At 43.8% G+C, this 16118-nt stretch overlaps 4 protein-coding genes across 15 annotated transcripts in view; 1 reads left to right on the top strand and 3 right to left on the bottom strand.

Annotated features, from left to right (window-relative positions):
- Positions 1-4149, bottom strand: part of Hk (potassium voltage-gated channel subfamily A regulatory beta subunit hyperkinetic) — a 13052-nt gene extending 8903 nt beyond the window's left edge. For 2 of the 9 annotated variants that reach the window (XR_003388934.1, XM_018021564.2), the window contains exon 1: positions 308-3828. Coding sequence is in view for 7 of the 9 variants with exons in the window: in XM_018021564.2 (XP_017877053.1) it covers positions 308-432 (125 nt within the window). In the remaining 2 variants the exon portion in view is untranslated. Of the gene's footprint in view, positions 1-307; positions 3834-3882 lie in introns of those variants that run through there. The other 7 variants (XM_026812081.1, XM_026812079.1, XM_026812078.1 and 4 more) reach the window with 7 other exon arrangements.
- A 1342-nt stretch (positions 4150-5491) lies between these two features.
- zyd (sodium/potassium/calcium exchanger zydeco) lies at positions 5492-10690 on the bottom strand. 4 transcript variants are annotated; one of them, XM_018021562.2, is made up of 8 exons: positions 10555-10690; positions 7647-7820; positions 7303-7490; positions 6939-7179; positions 6736-6858; positions 6445-6660; positions 6270-6371; positions 5492-6033 (listed from the first exon to the last, which is right to left on the bottom strand). In XM_018021562.2, the coding sequence occupies exons 1-8, from the start codon at positions 10601-10603 to the stop codon at positions 5690-5692; spliced, it is 1437 nt and encodes a 478-aa protein (XP_017877051.1). In that variant the 5' UTR covers positions 10604-10690; the 3' UTR covers positions 5492-5689. The 4 variants fall into 4 exon arrangements, with proteins under 4 accessions (XP_017877051.1, XP_017877050.1, XP_017877049.1 ...); XM_018021561.2 differs by having other exon boundaries at positions 6736-6861; XM_018021560.2 differs by having other exon boundaries at positions 6736-6876.
- Positions 10691-10841: 151 nt separating this feature from the next.
- LOC108623207 (sodium/potassium/calcium exchanger 3) lies at positions 10842-14887 on the top strand. The gene is made up of 9 exons (XM_018021558.2): positions 10842-11588; positions 11811-12047; positions 12174-12361; positions 12452-12599; positions 12700-12801; positions 12897-12953; positions 13053-13262; positions 13421-13522; positions 13972-14887. The coding sequence occupies exons 1-9, from the start codon at positions 11438-11440 to the stop codon at positions 14304-14306; spliced, it is 1530 nt and encodes a 509-aa protein (XP_017877047.1). The 5' UTR covers positions 10842-11437; the 3' UTR covers positions 14307-14887.
- On the bottom strand, positions 14801-15687 carry LOC108623211 (peptidyl-prolyl cis-trans isomerase). The gene has a single exon (XM_018021573.2). The coding sequence runs from the start codon at positions 15414-15416 to the stop codon at positions 14922-14924; it is 495 nt and encodes a 164-aa protein (XP_017877062.1). The 5' UTR covers positions 15417-15687; the 3' UTR covers positions 14801-14921.
- Between the last annotated feature and the right edge of the window lie 431 nt (positions 15688-16118).

The raw sequence follows: 16118 nt of genomic DNA on the forward strand, positions 1-16118 counted from the left end.
GACTGTATAGGCAATACATCCTTAAAACAGCTCGTGCTGGCCAATTTAGTGATCGTACGTCCTTTTACTAAAAGAATCAGTTTCCGTGAATTTGTAATATACACTTTTCTCGTAGATAACCCGTTCAATTATGTTACAGCTGTGACGACGAATGGGGCGCGTTGAGTAATCGTAGAATTTCGGCGAGTATATATATAGAAATACGAACAGAATATGAAGAAAGAGGGAGACGACTGGTGCGGTACGCAGATAAATACTAGGTATTAATAAGTACTTGTCGTTGATCAAAATCAGAGCTTTGACTCACCGATAAATAGTGGGCAGCGGATAGTAGTCGTCATCTTCCATGCTACTGTTCGTGTTCGCGTTGTTGTTCGTGTCATTTCCTGCAGTGGACGTATTAGCGAGATTGCACAACATTAAACGGGACATTGCTCTGTATCTCTAACGATATTATAAATAAAAAGGTTGGAAGAGATTGGATCTTTCGGGAGAACGGAAATCTCGCAAAACGTTTCAGTTGAGCCCGCGGGAAATCGCGAGCGACCTCGTTGCGACTATCGTTTATCGAATTCAACATCCATATTCATCAACGAATCGATCGCATTCCACGTATCGTTCCATGGTCTAGCCGAGCTGGTAGTTGATATTAAATTGCGTGTCCGACGAGATTCGAAATCGAAATTAGAGCGAATCTAGATCTGATCTTTCTCTCTCCGTCTCCGTCTCTTTCTCGAGTCGATTATATCTGCACTGCAGCACTGATCCGCGCGTCAAACAATTCGATTTGACGGATTGGTCCGGTATACAAATACATACGATAGATTCTCGATACATACGTACGTGTATCTATATCTTTTTCAAGTCACAGCATTCGAGTTGCGTATTTATTGCGCATTCCGTGTTATATAGGCACTAGTTTCTTCTCTTTACGTTAAGTTATTTAATTAGTATTATTTAGGCACCACACAATAAAAGACGAACGTAACTGTTCGGAATTTAATCTCGGTAAGTACCGAGCGTATGTACGAGCTCGTAAAACGTGTCTCCGTAAATCGGTATCGCGGTATCGGTAAAACACTAAAATCGACACGGAAATGTCTGTTTCTCCTTATTTTATTTAATAAAATGTACACGCCGTTACGTCAAAACGAGCGGTGGTCGATATGAGTATCGATATGTGGGGTGGATAGTGGATACGATTTGATTCGTGGCGGAACAGAGAGAGAAATATAGAGAGGTAGGGCGTGCGATGATCATTAACTTCGGTGGCCGTACACTTGACGATAATGTCGTCACTAAAAAGAATCCACTTCTCCCGTCGGATTATTCACTGGTCCAACTGATAACTTCGCAAGTTAAGCCGATGTAGCACGACGTTATTTGAATCGACTGTTGTTGCGGTCCCGTTTCGATCAACAATGTTGCTGCTATCTCTGTTTCCGTTTCCGTTTCCGTTTCCATCTATGTACACCACCGTTGATGATCGACTTGAATACTTGACGCTCCTTATTACGATCTACGAACTGGATATTCGCGACTTTGTCTATGAACCGCGAGATCTTCGTTGTCTACGAATACGTGATACGTGAAACATTCGGCGCTACCGTTTACGAGCTATCATTTACAATCGTTGCTCCTTCAACCGTACCTGTCCGTGTTGAAGCCTGTGCGTTATCGGAAATACCTTTCTCCGTAGAATCGATCTTCGTGTCGGAGATTCACGATACAGGAGATACCAACTGAGAAACGTGTCCTTCCATGGAAAGAACGAACGAACGAACGGACGTACGAACGAACGAACGAACGAACGAACGAACGGACGCACGAACGAACGGACGGACGGACGGACGAACGAACGGACGAGGAACAACGAAACGAAGAAAGGGAAGATACACGGTCGAGAGGGCGGAAAGGAAAATACCACCGAACTGGCTGCAACGAAAAATACCCGTGGAAAATTGTTTGAATATTGTTATGTCCCGAGAACTCGTTACACTGTGCACAACTCGGTAGACACTCGGTCAGCTCCCTCAACGAATAAAGGGAAACACGATTTAATTAAACGTAATACACTGAAACGCATAAGAAAATAATTCCGTGGAAAAATGTTAAAGGTTTCTATTGTGAGAGACGGCGAGTGTTATACCCCCTACGTGGTGGTAAGCAACACTGCATAACTTGGACACTCTGCGACTCCCTCCTTTTCCGACTACCAGAGGTAACGTCTCTGTTCCGCTACCGGAAGTTCGAGGAAACCGATTAAATGTGCGCGTGCGCTCGCTAACTCCCCGCGTCCACCTAACCCTCCGAAAGGGGGTTGCGGTTGTTTTCAGAGCGCATGACGTTGCCTACCGTCGCATTCAGCGCATTCAACGCATTCGCCGCATTTGCCGCATCGAACCTCTCTTCGAATTGTATATCGCTCGTTCGTCTGCTCTTTTCTCGATGCCTCGCTCCCATGCTTTCAAATCGTTTCCCTCTCTTCTCCTTCTCTTTCGCGTCTTCCTCCTAACTTCTTTTTTCTACGTTTCTATGTTCTTACGCTTCCTCCTCGTGCTCGTCATTCGTTGCTTTCGCTGGTTCACCCGTCGCCGCCGGAGCCGCCGCCGGTCCTCTTCGGAAGATCCAACCACCCGTTATTTCATCACTACTGCTGCTGCCAGTGCTACAGAATCTCCCTCCGATAGACGAGATATCCGACTTAGGCTCATCTAATTTCACAGTTCCGATATTTCTTCACATTTGTCCCCAATTCCTCATACACTCGTTTCTACTCTTCTCCTATTTATTCTCCGTCCAGTGTTTCGTTGGAACATTCTCTTACAACTCCCGAGTATGTCTAAATTTAAACCGCTACACGTACGTATCGGCCTCCATAACACCATCGCTGATTCTTTGCCTCGATTTTACAAGTAGCTACCCTGTCATCTAAATTTAAGTCTTCACTACTGAATCCTCATCGAGTGCATCGATCGCGCTTGTTTTATACGCATGTATACCCAGCGCGATAAAGGAAAACAATGAATCCATTTTCCGACCGGAGTACGTAACAATCCTCGTAAAGCTGTGTTAACATTTTTATTGTTTCTCGTTTAAAATCGATCGAAGAAGGGAACGATCAGCCGATGGGGTACGGTAACGGTAACCGGTAAAGGTTGACGGTATCTCAGCGACGACGACGACGACGACGCCGCCGCCGCCGCAGCGCGGATCCAGTGTGGTGACGTGTAGCTGACCCCTTCCTGAACCGTTTATGGTCGCTCGCGTTGTTCGACCTACCGACCTAATACTCGCGCTCGACCTACTGCCACCCGATGATACAGCATGCATAGCTTTAACTCCGCATAGTCCTCGCCGTTGCGTTGCTCAAGAATGCTAGTTCGTTCATTATTATCGTTTAATATAATCGATGACACCCCAGCAGCTCCAGGCTTCTCGAAAATTATCGCGTCAGGTGAACGTTATCGTCAAGGGTAGTTCAGGGTTGGAAGGACGAGTTTCACAGATTTGTTCGTATACCTCCGCATATTTTACCGGTGAACTCTGTTTTTAAACGCGGGGAAATTTGCGGATCACTCTGTTCGGTACACGTTGTATATACTTTGTCACTGTTTGAAACGCGTTATCTCTGTCGGTCGATCGAAACGACGTAACGTTGTACCTGACTGTCTTCACCTGTCGTCTCTGATTCTCACGCAAGTGACTGACACGCGAGCGCGCGCGTGCACGGACGCGCGGACGAAGAACACCACGGAAAATGATTTTTTTTTTTTTCAATGACCTATCGCAACGCGGTTCTCGAAATGTTAGTGGGTGAACATGAGGATGTCGTAAAGCGATATCGATGATCCCTCTTCTTATCTGCTCGTTTCCACTAACCTGTCAAAAGTCTGGAACGTGTGCCGACGTGTTTCTGTTCCTCGCTGAAACGAATCTGCGCCGCGTGACGGTCGTGTTCTCTTCCCGGATTCGCAGATCGACTCCTCCACGTTGAAATCGTGCCAAAGGTCTCGAAAACATTGATTACAATCGCCAGCAGCACACGGATACGTCGCAACCGCGGAAGCACCGCTCACTAACTTTCCGATTATATCGATACCACTCGCCAAGACTTTTAAGCTCGTTACAAGCTCCGAGCTTGCAGATAGCTACACCTACTACCTGTCTATTTTGAATACAATTGGTGCGTGTGCGACGCGACACGCTCTCTGCAGTGTAGCTATCGATAGAGCTACCGCTGTATTTATAAGACTGCTTTTTTTTTTGTTATTTTATTATTATTAATAAACCCTCGGAGCCTTGACAGTAACGCAACTAGTGCCTGAACGGAGCGGTGCAACCAAGTACGGTATAAAGAGAAGGACGTATGGGTAGGACAGGAGAGGAATGACTGCGGATAGTTCCTTTTTAATAACTTATTACAGTACTTTATTAAACTCGTTAAGTTCTTAGATTATACCTAAATATACACCCTGCGGCGAACTTCAGTACGCGTCAATTTATTTTTATCAAATAAACATGATGTACATCACGGCACGGTAATTATCGAAAAGTTTCTTAATTAGCTACCGTTAATTGATTATCGTGGTATTCTGGAACGATAACCGATTATCGAAGCTCTGCTCAACCATTCGTAGGACGCGTACTACTACGTTCAGTTAACGTCCCTGTCTATTTTATGCGATGCTTATACGTATGTATGTATAAATGAAATGTTTGTAGAAGCGGCAGTCTTTTCTACGCTATCATACGATCGAATTCGTGTTCCATCCGCACTATTTATTTATCCATTCTTTTTTTAAGAGTTTATTTATTCATTACTTTCTTTTTTAGGCCACCTCGAGGTCGAGCGTAAAATTATAATTCTGTTATTATTTATCATTCCAATTAGTATAACGCGAACAGTTGTCTCCCACACAGTATAGTATATTATTATTCTTTCCCAGAAGACGAAACATTCGCCGTTCGGAATTTCTTTTATTCCTCGTATCTTAATATGAGTTTTTGAATCGTCGGAATAAAACGAGACGATAACGCGAGAGAAAGAATTGAATTGAGAAATGAAAATGCGACGATACACGACGGAGTCGCATACATCTCGAACGTATGCTGTCGATTTGGTCGGAACAAAGGGAGAATAGGTTCGAGTATGCGAACTATAGGGGAGATGAGAGAGAAAGTACAATACATAAACGAAGCTACGATTGTGTTAGGTAAAGAGTGCGCATCGTTGGGATTGCACGGATTGCTGAGAATAGAATAACGAACAGGATGAAACGGAGTCGCAGTAAAGGGAGGACGGCCTCGTCAAAGAGTGAAACGATACAAGAAAAAGTATCGTGTTAGTAGTAGTAGTAATAGTAGTAGTAATAGTAGTAGTAGTGGTAGTAATAGTGGTAGTAGTAGTGTTAGTAGTAAGAGTAATAGTAGTAGTAGTAGTAGTAGTAGTGGTAGTAGTGGTAGTAGTGGTAGTAGTGGTGGTAGTGGTAGTAGTAGTAGTAGTGGTAGTAGTAGTAGTAGTAGTAGTGGTATTAGTAGTAGTAGCAGCAGTAGAACTTTTAGTAGTAAACTTCGTTTATCCGAACATGTAATGGGGGAAGAAAAGTTCGAATTGGAACGAGGATCAGTTAAGAAACACCGTCATCGAACCGTGATCGTTAAGCAATTCCGCATTCGATGACCGGTATCACTTGACCGTCCTCTGGCACGTGGGCAAATTTACCCTGAAGAATACGTTCAATTCGATTAACGAGGCTAGTATGAGGAAAACGGCGTACATGCATAAACACGCTCGGCCGACTTTTCTATCGAGCTGAAACTTATTTGAAGCGAAAGCGATATAGAGTAACATCAGCGTGGACAACAACGATATAGCGCTGTACTCGAGACCACCGGAGTTTATGCTGATATAGTGTTTGCCCGGTTGCGTCGGTGAGAACGAAGACTTGATTAGCCATGGAAGACCGAGACACAGTAGGATGTCGAACGTGTTCGATCCTATCGAGTTACTGATTCCCATCGAGCCGTGTCCTGGCACAGAACAACAATGGAACGATTCGATTAAAAGAACAACGAGGAAGCTTATACGATTTGACCGAAATTATCAAAGATGGCAATCGAACTTTATTATTATTGTGGCTAGGTCTGTTCGTGCGAACAGTTCGCTAAAACGGCCACCTTGTCAGCGATCATGACCAACGAACAGCAGTACTTTCTTTTTATGAGAGCGTTCAACTTATAAGCATAATGTTCGTATTTTACTTTACCTTGCTTCGCAACTATAACGCTCGATACGGCTTCTGGAACGCTGGTACCAGCAGCGAGGAAAGTAATGCCCATCACGGAGTCTGGTATTTTCAGAGTGTCTCCTGAAATGCGATTGTCGTTTGTCCTTGTGCATGGAGTATTCTATTTTTTACATGATATCGCTTGGTTTACTACCGATTATAGTGATCATCCATGCGACAACGTAGCTCAGAGATCCGATCCAAATGATGCACATGAGGAATGTGATCGGAAACCAATTCTTGAATCGCGGCTTCTCGCAGTCCGGTATCGTACACATGAAAATTAAATGAATCGGCCAAGTCAAGATCCACGCCGTTTTTCTTATCCATCCGGCTCGCGCGGGCCAAACCAGCAACTCGTATTCGTAATCTGCGCAACATATGCGAATGTCGTGAAATTTTCCTCCCCCACCATCATCGTCGTCGTCGTTGTCATCTTACTTACCAGGTTCAGGATTCTCATCTTGAGTCTTGGTCCCACCGTTTTGCAACGGTACGTCCATATGCTCGGCTTGTTCACCAGCCGGCTGTACTTTGTCGGAGCCTGCCATGTGAATTTCCGTGCTGCCTTCTAAACCGATCGATGCTAGTTGCCAGATTATCAATGTAATTATTTCGACACGATAAATATGACTGACCCGCGATTACCTGTGACATGGCGACGATCGTCTGGTAACGATTGATCAGCGTTGTGCGCACGGAACCTCGTGCACCGCTGAAACGATTTGTCCCAATACATGACGGCGATGTATACGATGTATAATAACACCAGCGTTAACGCTTCGTACCATTCTACCCGCTCGTCATGTATGATACATATCAGTATTGCGACCGTAACGCCGTAGGCGAGGCAATCTCTGCTGACCGGCCACCAGTCTAAAGGAACTACCTGTACGCATTCCGGATTATCGTGCGTGAATTATTTCAGTTGCGTAATACACGCGCGTAGCATCGCCTGGCATCGAAAAAGCTAGACTATCCCGTTGAAATGGTTTCAATCTGGAGTGCTTACCATTCCAGCACCGATACCGCAACAGGCCGGTACCGCGAGGATATTGAATACGGCCGAGCCTACTATTGTCCCGACGCCGATGTCACCTTCGGTGATGAACGTGCCGATCGCGTTCACGAACAGTTCCGGTGCCGACGTCGCCGCGGCCATAAACGTGGCACCCGCCACGTCCTTGGACATAGAAAGTGCTGAAACCGATTTTCCAAATCAGCAAATAAATCCGATTGGGCTTTTCTTAACCGAAAGTAGTCGCTTACTCGAGGATCGAGCAGAGAGGGTACAAAAGAACGAGACGAGCGAATATCGAACTCGCATACTGTCGCAACGAGGATGATATTCCTTACCGTGACATATCTTTTCCACGGCAGGAACAAAAAATTTGTCACACACCACCGCTAAAGCGATAAATAGGTAAAGCGAAACGATCACGTGTACGACGACAGCTCCACCCTGCCTCTGCTTCTCGTCGAAAAGGTCGTGTGGAAAGTCTTCTATCGCTGGAGGTGTACAATTTATACCTAAAACACGAATCGCGATTTGTACTTGGAGACTCTGTCTCGTCATAGATATATCCGGGCAACAACGATGTACGCAGCGGCGCACGAAACTATTCGAGTATCTTTCAGAGAAAATTAATATGTTCGCTCCGATGTTAAAAAAAGTTACTCCGTTCTAAAACTGTTCGAATTCACTTTCGCGAGCTATTCGCTGTGATACATACGTTTGTACAAGTAGAGGAATAAAACAATTAGTTGTTAAGTGCAGACAATACAATCGAGTATAGAAATGAAAAGTCATCGATGTATCTCGTCGATGTGTCTTACAATTCCGTCGACTATCGTCGAGGAAAAGAGGGGGGAATTGCACTCTTCGTTTTCACCTTCCTTAAATTACTTAATTACGATTCTTCTCGTTCGGTTCGTTCAATTGCTTGATGAATCGTTAAACGATGAATTAGTGAAAAAAAAGATCGAATTTAAGAGAAAATGAAAAATTCGTCTTCGGCAGAAAATGATCGACGATCGTTTTAGCTCTTATTCGTATCCGTATCGTTGTATGTTTTACGATTTTGGCCAGATCCATTACATAAGTTTCGATGACCTTGCATGGTTCGCATGTAGCACGGTTGGGCACAAACGTCAAATACACGCCCCATTTGGTGATTACGAATCAGGATAATTGGCTACATTTGCCGTAGCAGTTGCGGGGAATTACAAATATAATCAGTTCACTGACCTTCGCCGCTACGTCTATTCTCAATTCTGATTCTACCTCTCTCCGAGATCGCGAACGAGAAACGATAGATAGAACGTGTTTTCTCGTCCCGTTTTACCAATCGTCAGTCGAACCAATTTTCGTAATTCTATTTTTGTCATCTTGAAAACTTCCAAATTACTCAACGACGAAAAGTCCGAAGATACGTACGATATAAAAATGGAATTAACTGTTTCGCATGCAACAATCTATAACGATATATTGTTCTCTCTGAACGAGCCGTTCGCTGATACTGCACGTGATTTTTCTCTTACACCCCCGCTTTCAAGACCCCGACCATTCACGCCCATGAGTCCATTGCTGTTGTTGTTGTTATTGTTGGTGGTTCTGGATTTTGGTTTCGGATTTTGCAAAAAGACAGACAGATTCACGGAGTCCTCGTGGGCCTCCGTGTTTCTTCAGGTTCGTTCATCGGAGCTCGGGATAATTTTTCTCCTATGATTTATTATAGGCGGTCGTAATGAAGCAAACGATGCACGTATTGGTGTCTTCTGTACAGGTTACACAGCTGTACAGTTGATGTGACTTCCTACCGATTAAGCAACCTAAAGAAGTTAAATTGCTCTCATTCAAGTTGGCAGAGGAGATGCCATTCATGTCTAATGTACGTCGTATAAACTAGATGTAACGTGGGTCGGCCATTCGGTTCTCGAACGGTTTTATCTCCGTTGGAAGCAAACGATGACCATCGGCTCGGTACCATCTCTCGGCCGTCGATCATTAGACGGATCATCACCATCCTCGTTGATTAACGAGTCGATCGTTTTTATTTAGTTTACTGCCCGTAGACCCGGATCTACCGAAACGGTTTCGCCGATGATTCGCGCCACTCGTTGCTCGCCGATCTAACAATTTGTCCTGTATGCTACGACATTTTTATTTTACTCTGGCCCATCGATCCACTGTACTTAGCGATCTTTCATTAATTTTTCACAAGTCGGCCGATCCCGAGAATCAGCTTCTTAAAATTTTTTTAAACATCAATCAATGGTTTCATTCACCCTGCAGTAAACGAATAACGAACTCTAAACGTTAACTTTGAACAACGAATTACGTATAATACGAAAAATTCTATCGATACTGAAGATTCTCATTTAATTGATACGCCTGTACAACATTTTCTAAGCAATGTTTCAACTACGGAATGCATGCGACGCGTGTACGCGTGTAACAGAGACAGAGACAGAGAGAAAGAGAGAGAGATGAGGTAGAAATGGAGCAGGGAGAATGAGGGAGGCAGGAAGAATAGATAATCAAATATGCGAGTGAGCAAGAAGGAAAGCGCGGGGAATAGACAGAGAGAGCGAGAGAGAGAATAATGGCTCAAACAACAAGAGTCAATTCGTTAATTGATTAAGTTACTCCGAAAAAAATGACAGTAACAACACGTGCCGCCTAGGGACCACACAGCAGGATACTCCGTGATTTGAAGATCGCATAACTTTTATTCGTAATAGTTTTACGCAAATAAGACGCTTTCCACCGCGATTGCAATTTTGCGATTTACAGAAGCTGACTGATGGAAGTAGGGATCTGTACGCGATAAACAGTCTCCTTTTGGTATTTTCTTCGAATTACAATTGTCACAATGATTTGCAACACAACACGGCACACGTGTACGGCATACGACAGAATCGGAATCAACTTAAAGCGCACTAATTTTTTTAATGGCTCTCTGCCGTTACGAGCCCTTCGATTCAGCGCCAGTGTCTTGATCCTTTTCATCTTTCTCGTCTGTTTCCGCATCCTCTCCCATCCATCCGTTCCGTCCATTTCAATTAGTTTCTCTTTGCATTACTCCACGACATCTTTGATCCGTAGGATTTCTTTTCACTGTAATCGCGAGCACATCGCCTACACCCCCGCCGATTGCCCACCACCCCCCTCGGTCCGTAGGCGTCGAAACGCGATTGAGCTTCGTGGCACCGTGAAAAAACGCATATCCCGCGGCGATATTTGAAATAAATTTGAACGAACCTCCTCCTAAGTCAGACGTATCCATGTTGTCAATCCCGTTGTCACACATATACTACATTAACAACTACTCCGAAGTCCGGCAGCGTTTGTTGGAATCGCCCCTCCCTCCGGGTCTTCTCTTCTCTTCTTCTCTTCTCTTCTCTTCTCTTCTCTTCTCTTCTCCGGCTCTCGCGCATCGCGCCCGCTGAATCGTGCCGCGGTCAAAATGCGAAATCGTCATCGCGCTAATCGCCGTTATGGCTTCCTTGGAAATTGGACGCATCGCATACCGTGCACCGTGCAATATCTACTCCGTTTCTCTATTTCTACCAAGAGCTAAGCGTCGCGTTTTATTCCTAATCGGCCTTTTCCTCCCTAAACGAGCGCTGCTCCCCGCTCGAATACATACAGGGACATAGGTAAAAGGACAAGGAGAAATGGAAAAGAAATAAATGAATTCCTCCGATCGTCGGTATCCGGTGTTCACAGTTTCATTAGGAATACATTTCGTATGCGTACAAATAGTAATCGTGCAGGGCACGCATCGATACGTACGAGGCGATCTTAAGCGGATGCAACGCGCGTGCGATCGCGGGCCGATCACCTGTCGCAGATATTATTTAATTACCGGTGTTCGACTAGCAGGAACACTCCTGGCGATTGGAATTATCAGTAAAGGGATGTCTTGATTCGCTTTGTGTAGTATCTTATCTGTGTAAAGTTAAAGCCGATAATGCTCGTAAACGAAAAACATCGATCTACTGTTCGACTTCGATGTCAATCAAAATTAGTACCGTACAGGACGGCGAGTGACATCGTTGGAGCTCGATCGTCGAAAATTTTTTACCATTTTCTCACCGCAATTACATAATCGCACGGTATCTGCCTACGCACCGACTTCTCGATGACGCCAAAACATCGCGGCCGAACGTTAGGCTACAAACTATTATGCATGATCGCCGTTCCAACGACATACTTGCTCCTCGTAAACGCGTTAGCAACATTTCGTCCGAATCATGCCTCGACCGCGACTAATCCGGCTTTCACGAATACGCGTAAGTGCAGCATAGTCGATGTCGTCCATCGTCGCCTGTTTTGTTTCCTTTTAATTATTATCGAATTATTCCTCGTTCGTGTGACAATGAACGCGGTCGACACGATCGTTCGTTTATTCGATGAATCGATGCGTAGATACGATCGCAAAGTGAATTGCGTAAAGACTCATGCGAAATCTGATAAGCGATATTAACGATATAATTTTTTTTGTCCTGTTTAAGGTCTTCGTAAGCTCCTACAGCTTACGAGTCAAACTGCTGCCGTAGAACCGGGAATAGAGGAACCGATAAACTGTACTCCGCCGGCGATCAAAGAATTTCCATCCGATGGTTTTACGCGGGAGCACAGGCAATCAGGATTTATAGTTATACACTTCGTAATAGCGATTTACATGTTTCTGCTGCTCGCAGTTGTTTGCGACGACTTCTTCGTGCCCTCGCTTAAAAAGATTTGCGAGAGTGAGTAGAGTACAGCGAAACTAGCCTCGCAAATTGAAAATCTTGCGAAGCCAGAAGATGTCTTATTTTTTTCTTAAGCTTCGAGGTGTTTTGGGGAAGTAACCGACGAGAAACGTTTATTTTCAGAGATCAACATAACAGAGGATGTTGCAGGAGCGACGATTATGGCAGCGGCTAGCTCTAGCCCGGAACTGTTCATCAACATCGTAGGAACCTTCGTCACGGAAGGGGATTTGGGTGTCGGGACGATCGTCGGTTCCGCGGTTTTTAATATTCTAGCTGTTCCCGCCTGTTGCGGAGTATTTGCGAATCAGGTGCACCGGTGACATCCGTTTATTAAAACGTACAGGTCGTGCAGACATTTTCGAAGCCAACGCATTGAATAATATAAATTTTCTCTGTAGGTATTAAATCTGAAAAAATGGCCCGTGTCACGAGACACCATTGCATATGCAATTACGGTACTTTTATTAATTTTAACTCTGCGCGATGGTCGCATCGAATGGTACGAAGGATTAATTCTCGTTTCTGCTTACGTTTTATACATTATAGGTACGTGTATAAAATGTTCGCCTAATAAATCCTTTTTCTCTCTCGTCTATTCAATCGACACGATTAAATATGTTAAACTGAGATCTGTTTATCATTTCAGTAATGTGCTACGATAAAGCTATACATAAATTCTGTAGACGCTTATCAAATAGAAGAAACCAGTACAAAAATCTGTCAGAAAAAAGTCCTCTAATTTCTACTGGTAAGACAGCAGCAGCTGCGGCGGGGGCATTTCATTTATAAATTAGAGTATCTCAAAGAGATTAAAAACTTATCGATTTTTATCGTCTTTCACAGATTCAATTAAAGGCACGGAAATCCATTTACTGGAATCGAGCGAGGAGGATGAAACACGTAAGTGATGCGAGCAGATCGCAGATCGTACGTAAGGAAAGCAGGCGGATACGATCGACGGCGATCTTACACATACTTATAAGCGTTTATATTTTTTAGTCGAGATTGTAAACATGACGAATTGGCCTAATTCGGTGTGCGAAAAACTGTGGTGGATCCTCACATGGCCGATAAACTTCGTGCTTCTTATTACGATTCCCGATTGCAGACGAAACTCGTTAAAGTCTTGGTACCCCGTTACGTTCTTCATGTGTATAATATGGATAGCGAGTACTTCTTACATCGTCGGATGGGTCATCACCGTGATTGGTACGGATGTTTATATAACCGATTAGAAAAATGTCCAAATATCCGTTGTACCGTGAACCCGTAAATGCGACGCGGTCCCGTCGTTAAACAGTAATTGCGTGTTATAATAGCCGAGTTGTACCGTGGACGTCGCGTGTAACGATCGATCACTGTTTCAGGCGATACATTTAGGATCCCTGACTCCATAATGGGATTGACCTTTCTAGCGGCAGGAATGAGCGTACCGGAGGCTGTGTCGAGCGTTATCGTCGCGAATCAAGGTAATTCTCGTCTTTTTAACCGTCGTCGATTAATAGAAATTCTCATTTGACCGCAACGGCACACGAAACAAGCCGCCGCCGTCGCCGCCGCCGCCGACGTCGTCGGATGGCTGCGCGATCCGTCGTGATAATCGCCGGAGCCAATCAAGAAATATATTATACAATCAGCGAATAACAATCGTGATAATGGTATCAGAAAAAACCTGGATGAACGATAGCGTGCGCCGTACGATATTATCACGTCGCTATTTATCAAATTCACCCAATCTTGGAATCATTTCTTTTTAACTACGCGTCGTTATGCATGTACTACATGTATACAATGTATAGATACATACACACATGTAATAAGCGGTATTAGCATGGGATTCGTTCCAGCCCCCGCGCTATCACGGGGCTTCTCTTTTCCACTATCAGAAATCCGTCTAACGATAACTAATTCTTTTTAGGACACGGGGCCATGGGTATAAGCAATTCGATTGGCTCGAACGTGTTCGACGTTTTACTTTGCCTCGGACTACCTTGGTTTCTCAAGGCTGCGTTTTTCCCGACGGTAGCTGGCAATCATTATGTGACGATCAATTCGCAAGGACTCGTTTACAGTGCAATATCGTTGTTCTCTACCCTTACTGTTCTTTACTTGTCCCTTCTGTTTGCCAAATTTAAATTGACACGGAACGTTGGAATAGCCTGTCTTATTATGTACATCATCTTTTTGGTGTTCGCCTCTATTCTCGAGCTCAACCTATTCTTCGTGGTAAATTTGCCTATATGCATTGAATGACAATGACTTTCTTCCTGACGTGCCTGATGTGCGTTCGCTGGTATACCGCGCTAACTAGCTTAACATACATATTCGTCGTCGTATTCGCGAAGCACACTACGTATGGTGCTTGGAAAAGACTATGGTACTGTCATGGGCACTGAACATGGACTTGGAAGAGACTATGATGAAAATAAGGTATTGCGCTCGCGGATATTTAATATTTTTACTTAATCGATAGTGCAATACGCGTGGTATATTCAACAACCGGAACCTGAACCGGAACTCAAGTGTACCATTACGTGTATTAAGTATTTATCGCTGTATATAAGCACATATATATATATATATGTATACATGTAGATATGTACGCGCATGCACGAGAGTATGTATGTGTACTTAAGGATAGGTAAATCTTGGTTAATTTTTGAACAGCCTCGTTTAATTGTGTCGCGATCAGGATAAGAGAAAGTATGATCTTAGCGAGTGTTTCTACTCATAAAACATAGGCATCGTTTCATTTCTGATCAATGTATTTTAGTGTTACACATTTATTTTACAAAAATCATGTAGTCCAGAGAAAATATAGACATAGCAGATTATGAAGAAATTAATATGTGTGGTACGTCGTCCACTTCAGAGTTGTCCGCAATTACTAATAATGATCTTTTGATGAGTTTTCCCAGTTTGTGAACCATAGCTTTCGATCTTTTTCACTATGTTCATGCCATCCACGACGGCACCAAACACAACGTGCTTGTTGTCCAACCAAGAAGTTTTTATTGTGGTTAAAAAGAATTGTGAACCGTTGGTATTTGGTCCAGAATTTGCCATAGACAATATACCGGGGCCGGTATGTTTCAGTTCGAAGTTTTCATCTTCGAATTTCTCTCCGTAAATCGATTTCCCACCGGTGCCGTTATGATTTGTGAAATCGCCACCCTGGCACATAAATTTTGGAATTACTCGATGGAAAGTACTCCCTTTGTACCCGAAACCTTTTTCGCCCGTGCAAAGAGCACGGAAATTTTCCGCTGTTTTCGGGACCACGTCTGCTCGTAATTCCATCACTATACGGCCCAACGGTTTGTCGTCGGCGGACACGTCGAAAAATACACGAGGTAAACCCATTGCGTAGACGTTTGCGAACGATCGATTGCTTCTGTTCTGTACGACCAGGCTCGATTCCTCCTTATGTAAGCTCTTCCGGTCCTTCCTTACTGTATATTTTCGAGTAAGTACAACGAGCAACTAGTAGCGATGAATACCTGCTAACGGTTCTGCGCCCTATTATTTTTTACTATAATGATCGTGGCGCGAAACGACGTTATTATTCTTATCTGTTGTTTGCAGTCAACGTAAATGCAGTGTTGGGCACTCCGTGGGACTTTTACGGGCGTGCGCACTACAAGTTACTAGTAACAACCTAGTAACGTACCTATTTTTGTCAATTTAAAGGTAAAATTAGATCCGAAGTGCAAAAATGGGCTTGAAATTCATATTTTTTTAATTAATAGTCTTGAAAATAGAATATTACGTTATCTGACTGCACGTTGTTTAAAATAATCACTTTTTTAATTTATATGGACGTACGAATCATAATTCTACATATGAGGCCCTTGGTTGATGAGTAGCGCAAATCGAATGAATTCGTTATAAAAATAGCAAGATTGATGACTTTTATTTTCGGTCATCGAATCAATTTACGTATGTTATACGTAAATCCCTTTCAGCGCCTAATTCCATCAAAAGTTGAAGATTATACACAGGATTGCGGTCATGTGATATCCCTAGCTGTGATGTTATTAGCGCATGTCTTTTAGGCGCTTAGTT

Source organism: Ceratina calcarata, unplaced genomic scaffold, assembly GCF_001652005.2.
Source record: "Ceratina calcarata isolate Rehan_Ccalc_2016 unplaced genomic scaffold, ASM165200v1 scaffold255.2, whole genome shotgun sequence".
NCBI classification, from domain to species: Eukaryota; Metazoa; Arthropoda; class Insecta; order Hymenoptera; family Apidae; genus Ceratina; species Ceratina calcarata.

What these genes read in the sequence shown, in the direction of transcription:
- zyd (XM_018021560.2), bottom strand. Translation starts at nt 10,603, where the DNA reads ATGTGTGACAACGGGATTGACAACATGGATACGTCTGACTTAGGAGGA. An exon ending in CGATCGTCGCCATGTCACAG is followed by an intron (nt 6,877 to 6,938) that starts GTAATCGCGGGT and finishes TCTGGCAACTAG; the next exon opens with CATCGATCGGTTTAGAAGGC. An exon ending in ATGGATGATCACTATAATCG is followed by an intron (nt 6,372 to 6,444) that starts GTAGTAAACCAA and finishes ATCGCATTTCAG; the next exon opens with GAGACACTCTGAAAATACCA.
- LOC108623207 (XM_018021558.2), top strand. Translation starts at nt 11,438, where the DNA reads ATGACGCCAAAACATCGCGGCCGAACGTTAGGCTACAAACTATTATGC. An exon ending in TCCGGCTTTCACGAATACGC is followed by an intron (nt 11,589 to 11,810) that starts GTAAGTGCAGCA and finishes GTCCTGTTTAAG; the next exon opens with GTCTTCGTAAGCTCCTACAG. An exon ending in TTACGTTTTATACATTATAG is followed by an intron (nt 12,600 to 12,699) that starts GTACGTGTATAA and finishes TTATCATTTCAG; the next exon opens with TAATGTGCTACGATAAAGCT.
- LOC108623211 (XM_018021573.2), bottom strand. Translation starts at nt 15,416, where the DNA reads ATGGGTTTACCTCGTGTATTTTTCGACGTGTCCGCCGACGACAAACCG.